This window comes from Camelina sativa, chromosome 18 (assembly GCF_030686135.1).
Source record: "Camelina sativa cultivar CO46 ecotype springtype chromosome 18, ASM3068613v1".
Classification (NCBI taxonomy): Eukaryota; Viridiplantae; Streptophyta; class Magnoliopsida; order Brassicales; family Brassicaceae; genus Camelina; species Camelina sativa.
This window is the reverse complement of record NC_141897.1, coordinates 13,002,184-13,015,552: the sequence shown is the minus strand read 5'-3', so window position 1 is coordinate 13,015,552 and position 13,369 is coordinate 13,002,184. Positions and strand designations below refer to the sequence as shown.

General features: G+C 32.5%; 3 protein-coding genes across 4 annotated transcripts; 2 read left to right on the top strand and 1 right to left on the bottom strand.

Moving 5' to 3' along the window:
- The first annotated feature begins 930 nt into the window (after positions 1-930).
- On the top strand, positions 931-2,480 carry LOC104760941 (F-box protein At5g49610). Its single transcript, XM_010483937.3, has one exon. It carries the CDS (start codon positions 1,215-1,217, stop codon positions 2,289-2,291), a length of 1,077 nt encoding a protein of 358 aa, XP_010482239.2. The 5' UTR covers positions 931-1,214; the 3' UTR covers positions 2,292-2,480.
- On the bottom strand, positions 967-3,518 carry LOC104760940 (uncharacterized). Its single transcript, XM_087500227.1, has one exon. It carries the CDS (start codon positions 3,361-3,363, stop codon positions 2,854-2,856), a length of 510 nt encoding a protein of 169 aa, XP_087356353.1. The 5' UTR covers positions 3,364-3,518; the 3' UTR covers positions 967-2,853.
- A 1,544-nt stretch (positions 3,519-5,062) lies between these two features.
- LOC104760939 (uncharacterized) lies at positions 5,063-9,162 on the top strand. Of its 2 annotated transcripts, none has more exons than XM_010483935.3 (10): positions 5,063-5,691; positions 5,976-6,786; positions 6,857-6,986; positions 7,074-7,474; positions 7,576-7,656; positions 7,749-7,847; positions 8,009-8,170; positions 8,293-8,379; positions 8,546-8,617; positions 8,720-9,162. In XM_010483935.3, exons 2-10 carry the CDS (start codon positions 6,040-6,042, stop codon positions 9,005-9,007), a joined length of 2,067 nt encoding a protein of 688 aa, XP_010482237.2. In that variant the 5' UTR covers positions 5,063-5,691; positions 5,976-6,039; the 3' UTR covers positions 9,008-9,162. The 2 variants fall into 2 exon arrangements, with proteins under 2 accessions (XP_010482237.2, XP_010482236.2); XM_010483934.3 differs by having other exon boundaries at positions 5,273-5,691; positions 5,973-6,786.
- The last annotated feature ends 4,207 nt before the right edge of the window (positions 9,163-13,369 follow it).

Here is a 13,369-nt window from a genome sequence, read left to right as displayed (position 1 = left end):
TTTAATAATTCATCTCCATTATACACATACATTTCAACAGTTTATATAGCATGGTTATATCAATTTTATGCATACATAAGGGGTACATATAAAGGAGTTTAATTTAAGGTTGGCCCAAGAACAAGCAAGACCTCAAAATATGCTTCTTGAATTGATGAGTAAATGAAAGAATCCTAGGTTATATAACTTATAACTTGGCTGGCGTCTCTACTAGCTAGAAATCAAATTGTCATTCAAACTAGAATTCGAAAATCACTAAACTGAATCACGGTTTAAGTAAATTAAAAAAAAAATCACAAAATACACAATTAAAGAACACTAAATTTCTATATATAAACAAGATTAAATTTCTAGTTAGTTGGTCTATCCATTTTATGGTAACTATCATAGGAAACAACCACATAAAGATCATAGGAAACAACCATTTTTTATTATAAAATTCATGCAATTTTTGTAACTTTACACAGATTATTTTTAAAATATTTACTAACTACATGAACTGTGCCTCATGCTAATATTTTTTCTAGATCCGCGGACAACAACCATTTGTCTAAGCGGTCAAATTATTTGTACAAACATTGTCATAAACACACTTAAAACCTTTGTAAAAATGGTTTAAATCTATAATATATCCTATAATATTTTGTTAATATATACTATTAGCTTTGGCATCCAATATTATATAGTCTGGGGGATGGTGTAAGAATAAGAACGCATCTCCTAGTTGGTCTATCCATTTTATGGTAACTATCATAGGAAACAAATACATATGTGGCATTTTACGGCTTATTTGTTTAGAAGAAAATCAAGAGATCGAAAAAAAAAACCATCTAATATATTCAAAAAGGCTTTTCATTTCTCATTGTTAGCAAATTTATATGGGCCTTGGGCCTAGATTAAACACAAGGGGGTGAAAGGATGATGCATCTGGTGTTTGTTTTATTGGCTAAGTTAGAAGAAACACGCGCTTCTTCCCCAATCACTAAAACTTGTTCAACGCTCAAAGCGATTCTAAAACTCATCTCTTCCGCCATTTTTTCCTCAGTGATCTCTGTAATAGTCATTTCTTCTTTCTTTTGGGTTAATTTTATTGCTTCCATCAATGGGTAATCGAAAGACAGAAGCTTTGTTGCGGTAAGATGAGAAAGTTTTAGTCTTTGACCCCATTGTTGGTAGATTCCTCTGTCTCTTGTGTATTTTGAGTTGATCTGACAATGGATAATCAAAAAGGTGCTCTCTTTCCCGATGAGGTGATTCTTCAGATTCTGGCGAGATTACCTGTGAAATCTCTCTTCAGGTTCAAATCCGTTTGCAAATCTTGGTACAGGTTACCCTCTGACAAGTACTTTACTAATTTGTTCAATCAAGTCTCTGTCAAAGAGCAATTGCTTGTGGCTGAAGTATCAGATTCGTCGAGTTTGATCTGTGTTGATAGTCTGAGAGGTGTTACTGAGTTATCATTGGGTTTTCTTAGAGATAGGGTGAGAATTAGGGTTTCTTGTAATGGTTTGTTGTGTTGCTCTAGCATTCCTCAAAAGGGTGTTTACTATGTTTGTAATCCTTCGACTAGAGAGTTTAGGAAATTACCTAGGAGTCGAGAAAGACCCGTTACTCGGTTTTATCCTGATGGTGAGGCGACTCTTGTTGGCTTGGCTTGTGATTTGAATAGGAATAAGTTTAATGTTGTCTTGGCTGGTTACCATAGGTCTTTTGGTCAGAGACCTGATGGGAGTTTCATTTGCTTGGTGTTTGATTCTGAGACAAACAAGTGGAGGAAGTTTGTTTCGGCGGTAGAAGAGTGTAGTTTCACACACATGAGCAAGAACCAAGCTGTGTTTGTTAATGGGATGCTTCATTGGTTGATGAGTGGTCTGTGTTATATACTTACATTTGATGTTGAACATGATGTGTGGAGAAAGATTTCTTTGCCTGATGAGATAAGATGTGGGAATGGTGGTAATCGGGTTTACCTCTTGGAATCCGATGGGTTTTTGTCGGTGGTTCAGTTATCAGATGGGTGGATGAAGATCTGGAAGATGATAGAGTACGAGACTGAAACTTGGAGTGTTGTTGATAGCATAAGTTTAAGGTGTATTAAAGGATTGGTACCTGGAATCTTCCCGATCTGTCAGACCGATGAGTATGTTTTCTTGGCTACTCATAAACAGGTTTTGGTGTATAACAGACGAAGTAAGTTATGGAAAGAGATGTTTTCTTTAAAAGGAAGCTATTCTCTGCCTTTGTGGTTCTCAGCTCACGCCTTTCGCAGCACCATACTACCCTGTAATTAAGATGTTTATGTTGCCTTCTCTCTACATATTGTTTTTGTTTATTTTCAGCTCTTGGATCCTTTTTTATGCAAATTTGTTTTAAACAAACTGTTCTTAAATTAACATGTAGATCCCAACTTTTTCTCCAATTCCTCTCTTGTATGTATTGTCTATTACTCTATTTACATCAGAACCTCATTTTTCATTTCAGTATCATGATTGTCCTCATTGGTGTTCTTTAGCAAGACACCTTCTTTCAACAATTCTTCACTCCGAAATAAGTAACAAAGATCAGGAAAACATAGTACAAAATTGTCCAAATGCTTGTCGAAGTTCTCCTTGACCACATATATAGGATGAATACTTGCCCCAAGTTCATCAGAGAAACTAGAATATGAAATAGAAGGGCTCAAATAAGTAACATACACTGCTTGAACACAAAGTTTAGCAAATGAGACTCGCAAGCAACTTCATATATGGACTGTTCTTAAACTAGCTAATTTGCGAATTAATAGACGAAATCAATTTAATATATATGTTTAGAGAATGAATAAACAGTTGATTTCTTATGTTTTTGTTTTAGCTAGTACAAATACATTTTGGTGTTGTTGAATTTTTGTTGAACCTTTTTTGGCTTCTCCTTGACATCATCATGAACGTCTTCAAACACGGACAAGGGCAATGATTTAGACAATAAACCGACCTGTGTCTTAAATGTAATCAAACTAGTGGACCGGTTCACATGAATCTCATCGAGCGAGATCCAGACCACGAACTCCTTAGCCTTAACCCCAGTGAGTTTCTTGATCTTGTTAGGTTCGAAGTACGCAGTGACTTCATCTTCAAAACATACCACAACGTTATCGAATCTAAACAAGTCTTGATACCTCCTTTTCTGATCTTCTTCTTTCTTCTTCTTGTGCTTTAGCCACACGAAACCTGTGTCCTTCACGTAACCACATTCTTCGATCTCCTTGTTACTAAGAAGCCGGTTAGGTAAACCGATTCCGGATAAAAGCGAACCGAACTTCTCTCTGCATGTCTTGTCTCCATGATACACCTCTGCCTTGGCTTTCATAGCTTCTGTCACCATAAAGATTATATGATATGGTCAATCTATCTTTCGAGTTCGGATAAGAGTTTTTGTGGAAATATAGGTTTTCAAAGTTGTCTTTTGAACCTTTTAATGTGTTTTTTACATGTTGTGCAAGTTTGAGAATATGCCTTCTCGGGTGGATCTCTCTAGTGTCTTTTTCTTTGCAAATTGATTTTTTTTTTTTGTCTATATATTTCTATTTTTATATACAATATATATATACCCAAAGGATATCCTTTTCTTGTTCAAGACTAATTTCTTTTTCTTAATTGCACGTAAGTGAGATATTATACGATGCAGTTACTATATTGATATTCATTATACAATATTTTTCCCCCAAGTAAGTTAAGAATAAATTGGGTTAGAATTGACGTACAATTAAAGATGAATCGACGACATATGATTAAGCATCAACAATATTTTAAGAATACAAAACAAGTTTACCCAACAACAAGAATTAATGGCATTTCGGGTAAGTAGCTAACAAAGTTCGGACGTGCTCATGGAACAAACTTTGTTGTACGATCCGCGATGACCCTTCTTGCTCATCGACCACATAAAGACACTTTTTAGCTATGCTATGTGAATGATGAATCTCTCTTATGCGCATCAAAGTTCGGACGTGCTCATGGAAAAACACCTAAAAGTATTTGAGACCGTCCAATCCGTATAAAATCGTCTAAATCTCTCTCTTTTTAATAACAAAAATATATCTTTTAATAAACGCTGTAGAAACTTTCACACCATTAATTTGTTTGAAGGGGGAAACAAATTCAAAAAAGTAATCTCTTAAAGAACTTAGATTAAAACTAGTAAGCAAAAGGGGAAAAAGATCTCTTGAGGAAGAAGTTAGGGTTTCTGCTCAAGAACAAGTAAAAGTAGAGAATTAGGGTTTTTTGTATTAATTGTTGGGATCTTTTACAATGGAGAAGTCTCCCCCCTTTTATACAGTTTCATTGATCACAGAATATATTAACTTTTCTTATTGTCCAGAATAGAATATGGAAAGTTCCCATTTCTTCTTCAAGTCGGCCGTTGAGCGAATTAGGAAGTCGGCTTCTCATTGATGGGTTTAGCCTCTTTGTCCGAACAGGTCTTCATGTAGATCATCAGTTAAGATTCTTAACCGGATTCCCGGTTAAGATTCTTAACCGGATTCCCGGTTAAGTAATCAATTTATCTTTCTGGTTTAGATCGGTATGTCGGGAGTACTAAATCTCGCACCAACAAACGCGTAAAAATCCATATTGCTTTAGGCAGTTTGCTTATGTTCCCTTTAAGACCAACTCAAACGGTGAAATGAGGAAGATACAATCGGCTAAATCACATTAGTCTTGTTTTAATGTATATATATGTTTTTCACTGAATGATTATATTAATATATAAATATAACATTGAACTTACAAAGGATCCAAGGTAATCAACCCAGCAAATCCTAGCTAAATTTTTACTTAGATTCTAGTAGTATCCTCTACAAAAAGATATTGTAATTAAGAGGAAAAACCGGTTGCTACATACGATCGGCGACAATCCTCTCTTATTACGCTCTTTGATATATATAGTAACAACTACATAAATGTAAATTTCTAAGTTTTATTTTCATATACACAGATTATAAACATTTATACCTTGTTTGATATGAATTAAATAAATATTTTGTCTAATTTTTGTTGTTTATTTCTAAACTTTTTAATAGATGACTTTCTATAATTGTTATCTATATTATCATATTTATAATATTTTATGTTATACCATTTCAATCACCTAAAATTGCCTAGATTCTATTAAACATTGTAGACACTACGTGCTGCTCTAATATACGTTTGTCACCAGATTTCATTAAATTAAATTCTGACCATAATTAATTTTTTTTCCAATTTATTAACTATTAAGTATAAATAAACATACTTTATGTGATTTTTACAAAAGAAAAGAAAAGAAAAAAAAACTGAATTTGACCAGCTCATCTTAGGGAAAAAAAAAACAAAAACAGTGACACACCGCCGGTCTAAGCCTCCGTTTCTGTGATCGGTTCTTTTCCAATTCATTCGGCTAGAAATTGAAAGGCGTGTTTCTTTCTTCCTTTACCCTTCTTTCTTAATTCAACACCAAACCCACACTTAAAATCCCAATTTTGGTTTCATCGATTACGAGCTTCCCCAAACAAGATTGATCCTTTTAGGGCACACTTGTGGTTGTGGCCTTGTGGGCCTTCTTCTTCTTCTTCTTCTTCTTCTTCTTCTTCTTCGACCATTGACTTCTCTCTCTTTTCATGGAATCTCCTATGCCCTTCGCTACGCCACTCGTTTGGAATCTCAGTTTTAGGTACTCCTCTTCTATGCAATTCCCCTGTTTTACAATCTCAATTCGATTTCTGGGCACGTGATTTTTGCTTAATTTCTTGAAAAAAAACTAAGAAATTCAAAAGCTTTTACTAATGGGTTTGATCTCAATTACTTCAAAATCTTGTTCAATTTCGTATTTTTATCCAAAGGTTTGAACTTTGTTCTGTTTCTGCATCGTCGATTTGATCACTTCTTGCTTTTCTCTGAGTTACTTTGATTTAACTAGTTTACTTATATGGGTTAGTTCTTCTTCTCCAATAGCAGGGGATGTTAGAGTAAGTTTAAGCTTTTGAGTGGTAGAAGTTGATTCTGATTACATACGTTGGTAATGGCTCGAAAAGGAAGTCATCAGAAGAATGGAATGGATAACCAAACGAAGCAAAGAAAGAAAGCTTCTGAATCTTTGCTTTCTACAAAGGGACAAGGGAAAACTAGTGAGGCTGAGAGTGTTCTCAAAGAGAATTGCCAGGATGATAAGCAGTCAAGAAGTAGTCCAGTTTCTGAAACTGTGGAAAGAAATGTGGACGCTGTAGAAGCCGCTAAGGTCATAGATCAGCCTGTTGCTTCGGAGAACGATTTAGCTGGAGAGAGACCTCGTAGTGAGTCAGGGTTTACCACCGAGGAAACTAGATATATTCCGTTTGGTCGTGAACACATCGAGAATGTTGTGAGAAGCTTGCTAGATATATTGAGCACGAACAGCCCGTCAGAGAATATTGAGCTAGCGTACAATGCAGTACTCAGGAAACTGAGGATATCTGCTGCTACTATATCAAGGGAAATGACTAAGTGTATGGAAAGACACAGGCCTTTGATTGATTCTGTCAAATCAAGAGTATATAGAGCCCGTGATCTTGTTATGACGAAAACTCGGCAAGTATTCCCGGTTGTTTTCAGATGGCTTATGCATTTTGGCAGCATAGTTCTTCTTCTGTCTCTGGTTTGGTTGGACTGTGCAATCCGGGGTTTTGATTCTTTCGTTCGGATGGGAACTGCATCCTTTTTCTCTATCTTGTGGTGTGGTCTCTTTTCAGCGTTTTCAATGATCGGCATGACCAAATTTATACTGATCTCAGTAAGAATCTCAACTTTGATTTCTTATATGTTTATTCTTTAACCATATCTAAAATATTCGAGCAATACAGGTTGCAACTGTTCTCGTGTCGTTGTTCATTGGCTTCGTTGTTGGGTCTGTTACCCTTGCCATTTCTGGTTTGGTTTTGCTATGGCTCTATGGTAGCTTTTGGACAACACTGCTCTTTCTTTTCTTCGGAGGTAAAGTCCTTCCTACCTCAATCTTGTAGCAACGACCATTCTCTCTTGCATTCTTTTGCTAACACTGCAGTGTTCGTTGATGTAAAGGTCTGGCATTCAAGATGAAGCACGAGCGCATTGCACTGTTTACCATCACTGTGTATTCAGTCTATAGTGCAAAGAGTTATGTTGGGTTGCTAGGTCTTCTTTTGGCTTTTAATCTTGCTTTCATCTCAACCGATGCTCTCATATATTTCTTCAAGAATAAAGTAAATCAGCAGAGCACTGCTGGTGGACCACCCGTAAATGATTCATCTTTTGAAAACGTCCCTGGCTTTCCGGGAGACCGTGGCCCAGGAGTCGCGTCAACTAGCGGAACAGACTCTGAGTTAACATCTGAAGATGAAGTTTCTCGGTTGCTGAATTGTGCGGACCACTACTCAGCTTTGGGCTTAGCTCGATATGGTAATGTTGACATGGCGTATGTCAAACGAGAATATAGGAAAAAGGTAATGCTGTTTATTTCTCTCTTTGAAACAATTTTTTGTTGGATACTTCTTAGCAACAAAAACGCGTGTTGAGTTTATAAGCATTGTGAATGATTTAATAGGCGATGCTGGTTCATCCTGATAAAAATATGGGGAATGAGAGAGCAGCTGAAGCTTTTAAAAAACTTCAGAATGCATATGAGGTAACGTTCTTTTTTTGTTTTTTTTGCATTTCATCAATTTGTAGTCACTGCATCAAGAACCGGCATCTCTGATCTCCCTAGCTGGCCTGTAGGTATTACTTGATTCTGTAACGCAAAAATCGTATGATGATGAACTGAAGAAGGAAGAACTAATGAACTACTTGCGAAGGTTTCAGAATTTTTCTCAAAAGGTATGTTTGTAGTTTTCTGGTTGTTATATTAATCTTCTGAAATACATATTTGTTGCTGAAAGTGTCAGTTCTTCCCGTCCTTCATACATGTACACAAGTAGGCATGTTTCTCTCTTTGTCTTTATTTTAAGTTACTAATGTAATTCATCATCAAAAACCAGGAGACTCGAGGACATGGTTTCTCTGGCTCGGGTTTTGGAAGCTCAGAAGGTGAAGGAGAGGAAGCGTTTAGAGAGTGTAGACAAATAGCATGTAAAAAATGTGGCAATCTCCATGCCTGGTATCTTACAAAAAAGTCAAAATCTACAGCAAGATGGTGCCAGGTTTTTTCCAACTCTTTCCATCTGCATCTTTAATATCCTATATGTTACACCAATGATGAAACTTCTTGAGAGGAAGTATAATCCATAGTACTTACGCGAGCTCTGCTTTTTTTTATCTCAAGGATTGCAAGGAATTCCATCAAGCAAAAGATGGAGATGGTTGGGTTGAACAATCTTCTCAGCATGTCTTGTTCGGGCTGTTTCAAAAGGTATTGTTTTATACTACAAAACGTCCATTTCAGTGGTACATAATGTATATAGAACTAGACGCTCTGCGCTGGTTGATCATCAAGAAGACAATTTTACACAATGAGATGACTTGATTGATAGATATGCTTCCCATAGTCATGTGAAAGGGTTGTTGTTGTAACGCAGGTTGATATGCCGCGTGCTTACGTTTGTGCAGACAGCAAAATATATGAAGCTTCTCAGTGGTATATTTGTCAGGTACTGAGAACCAGTTGCTTGGTTTTTAGCATTTCCATAAGAGATTTCTTGGTTTTTGTTTGTTGGAAGGATTGAATGTTTTTTTGTTTGAATTGTTGGAAGGGAATGAGATGTCCAGCAAACACCCACAAGCCGAGCTTCCATGTGAACATGAACGCAACAGCGTCAAAACGAGGAACAAGTGGTTCGTCAGGGCAAAGAGGAAACCAAAGAATGCCAAACACAAACCCGGATGAAACAATGACAGAGGATGAGTTCTACGAGTGGTTGCAGAACGCCGTGCAAGCTGGTATGTTTGATAATGCAAGCGAAAGCCCGTCTTCAGCAACTGCCAGTAGCACTAGTAGTAGTAGCAGCAAGAAAAAGAAAAAGGGAAAGAAGCAATGGTGAGAAAGGCAGAGCCAATGTTCGACTATATTAACATGGTGAAAAGTTTTGTACCTTTTCGTTTCAAGATATTAAACTTGACTTTATTATGATAACTTTTTTTCATACAGAAGAGCAAAAAGCTCTCGAAAGGAAGCCTGTTTGGTAGATTTCAATTATGTTTTTGTCCAACGAAGAAGCCAACTGAAATCCCCAAACAAAAATATGTTCTTATTCAAGAGGGTAAAAGTATAGAATTGTAACCAGATGATAAAAAACTTGAACAAGTTTTCCCTTGGCTTTCATGCCACTTTGTAGAACCTCTATAACTTAATAACCTCTATATATTAATAAATTTCTCCGGTTCCAAGTTGGGACTAGTGTAATTTTGGACACTATTCGATAATACAATAAAATAATAATTTTTTTGAAAATCATTTATAAATATATGGTCCCATCAATAATATGAATTAATAATTGTATAGAATTATCTAAATATATGTATATATCAACATATTAATTTTTATTAGAGTTCATTTTTGATATTTTTACTGTATAAAAATCTTTGAGTGTTATCGTCAAAACATGATAATTGTTATTTTTATTGTAATTGATTTTATAAAAATATTAGTTATAACCATTAAATCTTATTTTTAATGTTTTTTTACCAAATTAGGAAAGTTTCTCTATAAATTAATAATTATTAATTTATCGAGAAATTAAAACCTCTATAAATTAATAGATTTTCATGGTCCCAATATTATTAATTTATAGAGGTTTTACTGTAATTGTATTGCTATATAAACTACCGAATTGAATTTCAAGGAGAATTAAAACTGAAATCTTCCTCTCATAACATTCAAGTATGGTTATGGATCAATTGGTTATGACTTATGACATATGTAAAAAGAGTAAAGAATCTCAGGTTCTAAAACCCTATTCTCTTTAAATATCCAATTACAATTACAATTACAATTTTGAGGTTAATTTAAACTGGATAAATACTGACAATAGCAATCACTGTTTGACAAATAAGTGTATGTGAGGTACATAGATAAATACATAGACAAGATAACAAATTTTTATATCGAACAACTTATATCGGATGGATCACCAAGGTACTAAATAGTAAATACTAGACAGTATATATATGTGTTATATTTTGACCTCTTTTTTTTCGGCTTTATCGGCAAGTGTTTCATAGAGGTAGCAAAGCAAATATATAAAATGTAATTGGGCCTAAAAAACAGACAAAGGCCATTCCAGAATGATGAGATTGGGAAACACTATAGTTTTAGAATTCGGAAAGCTAATCAAGTGCTATTCTTTTGTGGATTAATGAGTCATTCTCACCTCAGTAAAAAGAGACTTAGGTGAGAATTTGTATGTTGTGAAAAATAATCAAAATTCTTTTATAATCACCTCATTTTCACATTGTTAAAGTTTATGATAAATATGTATGTTTGTGACTCATTTGCTTGTTAACTATGAACCGTAGATAATCAAAAAGTTAGTTTAGTAGAAAATCAAAAATATATAATTGAATTGTATAACGTAACAACCCACATATTTTCCAAAGTTGATCGGGGTTTATGAAGTGTAATGATGCTTTGTGAGTTGTAAGACATTATTACCTTAGCAAAGAGAAACTTAGATACGTTGGATTTGGATGTTGTGTAATTTTTACATATAGGTTATGATAAATGTGTGTTTGTAACTCATTTGCTTGTTAACTATGCATCGTAAATAATCGATAAGTCATTTTAGTAGACAAAATAAAAATATATAATTGTATAACAACCCACATATTTTCCAAAGTTGATTCGGGGTTTATAAAGTTGTGAGTTGTGCGTCATTATTACCTTAGTCAATTTTACGTAAGAATTTGGATGTCGTGAAAGGATCCTTAAGATTTGTAAACACTCTATTTAAAGAGGATATATTGTATCCTCATTTCTTTTCCAACACAAAAACTAACCTTTCTTTCCTTGCAAAATGTCTGCGCTAATAGTTCTTGCTATTCTCTTCGTCATCGTCACGCTTTGTCTCTTATCTCTATTATCTCACTATGATAAATGTGTACATTGTGACTCATTTGCTTGTTAACTACGAACCGTAAATAATCACTGGTAAGAAGGGCTGTTGAATCTCGCTGTGATGACTTAAACAGGAGTAAAACAAGAGTAATGATTAATTTATTTTAAAGAAATTTATTTGTTTGTTTTCTGAAGAAATATAATATAGATTCAAATAAAATGGCTATAAATTCTTTTATTTTATTTAATAAATTTTGATTGGAATCTATAATAGCATGAATCTAATTAGTAATATAACTAATAAAAGTTTATTTGCTAAGTGTGCTTCGAGTTTTTTGGTGACGACACCTCAACATATTTTTCTTCTCTATTAATTAATAAGATTATTGTTCTTATACACTATACACAATATTGCTATATATCTTTAATATTTACCCCAAAAAAAATTAACTATTTCATTTGTTAAATATATGCATCAAATAATAATGTAGATATTTATATTAGTAGAATTATTTGACGCAAACTTTTAGAAAAATATAATAATATAGATATTTTCTAGTTACTAACATGTGTTATTTATAAAATTTATAATGCCTATGCACGGTGTGACTGACCAGCTAAATTTAACTTTAAATTAAAACTAAACAAAACAAAACTATACATTATATCATATTTACAAACATTTTCCTAAACATATGCATAAGTCTTGCCTAAAATTGATCAAACTTATCCAAAATTTTTTAAAAATATTGTGTGTTATATTTTAAACTCATAATATAAGGAAACTATAGTAATAATAATGTTTAAACTCAATCAGTCATTTCAATATAGACATACTTTCTTTCCCTAGATTACATTTGTTAGGGAAACAATCACATATTTGTCTATGGAAATACTGTATAGGTTTCATATTATTCTATTCAACAAACAATCACATATTTGTCAATTATGTTATAAAACATAACACAAATATATAATATCCTACAACATTAATCGAGAAGTACAAATATGAAATTAATCTTAAAATGTGTAAAAAATTACATTCAATTGCCATTAGCAAATTATAATTAACATTAATTAATTAATTAATAAAAATAATTAATTAAAAATAAATAACGGTGACAGATCAAAATAAAAAAAATCTAAAAAAGTAATAAAAAAATCTATTCAAATCAAAACTAATTTAGACTTGAAAAAATAAAAAATAAATTAACAGCTAAGATTTTTTTAAAATACAGATAATTATTAGTTAAAAAATATTATTTTCTCTCTCTAATAAAATTATGGACAAAAATTACTAAATAATTTTTTTTTTTAAATATATACCAATCAGAATTTCTAAAACTAAGATTTTATATCCAAGTAGACAATAAAATTATTTTTAATAACTAGATTTCAAAGATTTTATTAAGATTTCAAATTATGATTCTCCTATAATCTTTCTTTTATTTAATATACAGATTATTTGGAATTTTAATATAATACTTATGATTAATATATATGCAGAATTTTTTCTGCATATGGTGTGATTTGAATTTTAAAAAACAAAGATATGTTACTCTTTTTTCTTTTAATGTAAAAGATATATTACTCAATCTATGGAAAATATGTTTTTTTTTTTAATTTCAACATTCGCAGGTTGGTAAAACTAAATTTCTATAGTTGATAAATAAATAAATTTTATTGGCTCACAATTATTAAAATTACTACTTCATATTTCACAAAATATTGATGCAAATACAACAAACAAACAATATAAAATTGTAATATACATCATAAAATAAAATACTATAATATTCTAAATAATTAGTATTAAAAAAGACATATCAAAATTTATAGAACAATTAAAAATAAATATTATCTCAAACAAAATATATTTTTTTAAAGATATATAACAATAATTTTTATTATCATATCATAATTTTGTCTAAAAAATGTTGATTCGTGCTTTAAGCACGGGATATCTCTTAGTTATTATATTATATATGTATGTATACTATATACACTATAATATTTATGAACAATTCTTGGGTTCACCCCAAAGGTGAACCCCTTCGTTCACTTCTCCTTATTTTAGCCAATAAGAATATGACATCTAATAATACATTTAAGAACCTATTTATTCACATCCTTATAAAATAAGAAAACAAAATCTGTATACGTTATTATAAAATTAAAACTTAAACCGCTTATTTATAAACCCAAACCGATATATAATTTCATTCTAATTGTAAAATCTAAACCCTAACCATCTCATTTGTAAACCCAAACCGACATATAATTTCCTTCTAATTGTAAAATCTAAACCCTAACCATCTCATTTGTAAAACCAAACCGACATATAATTTCG

Bases quoted from the DNA above. Each gene is read 5' to 3' on its own strand.
- LOC104760941 (XM_010483937.3), top strand. From the start codon at position 1,215: ATGGATAATCAAAAAGGTGCTCTCTTTCCCGATGAGGTGATTCTTCAG.
- LOC104760940 (XM_087500227.1), bottom strand. From the start codon at position 3,363: ATGGTGACAGAAGCTATGAAAGCCAAGGCAGAGGTGTATCATGGAGAC.
- LOC104760939 (XM_010483935.3), top strand. From the start codon at position 6,040: ATGGCTCGAAAAGGAAGTCATCAGAAGAATGGAATGGATAACCAAACG. The intron at 7,475-7,575 runs GTAATGCTGTTT...ATGATTTAATAG, and splicing joins AACGAGAATATAGGAAAAAG to GCGATGCTGGTTCATCCTGA. The intron at 7,848-8,008 runs GTATGTTTGTAG...ATCAAAAACCAG, and splicing joins TTCAGAATTTTTCTCAAAAG to GAGACTCGAGGACATGGTTT.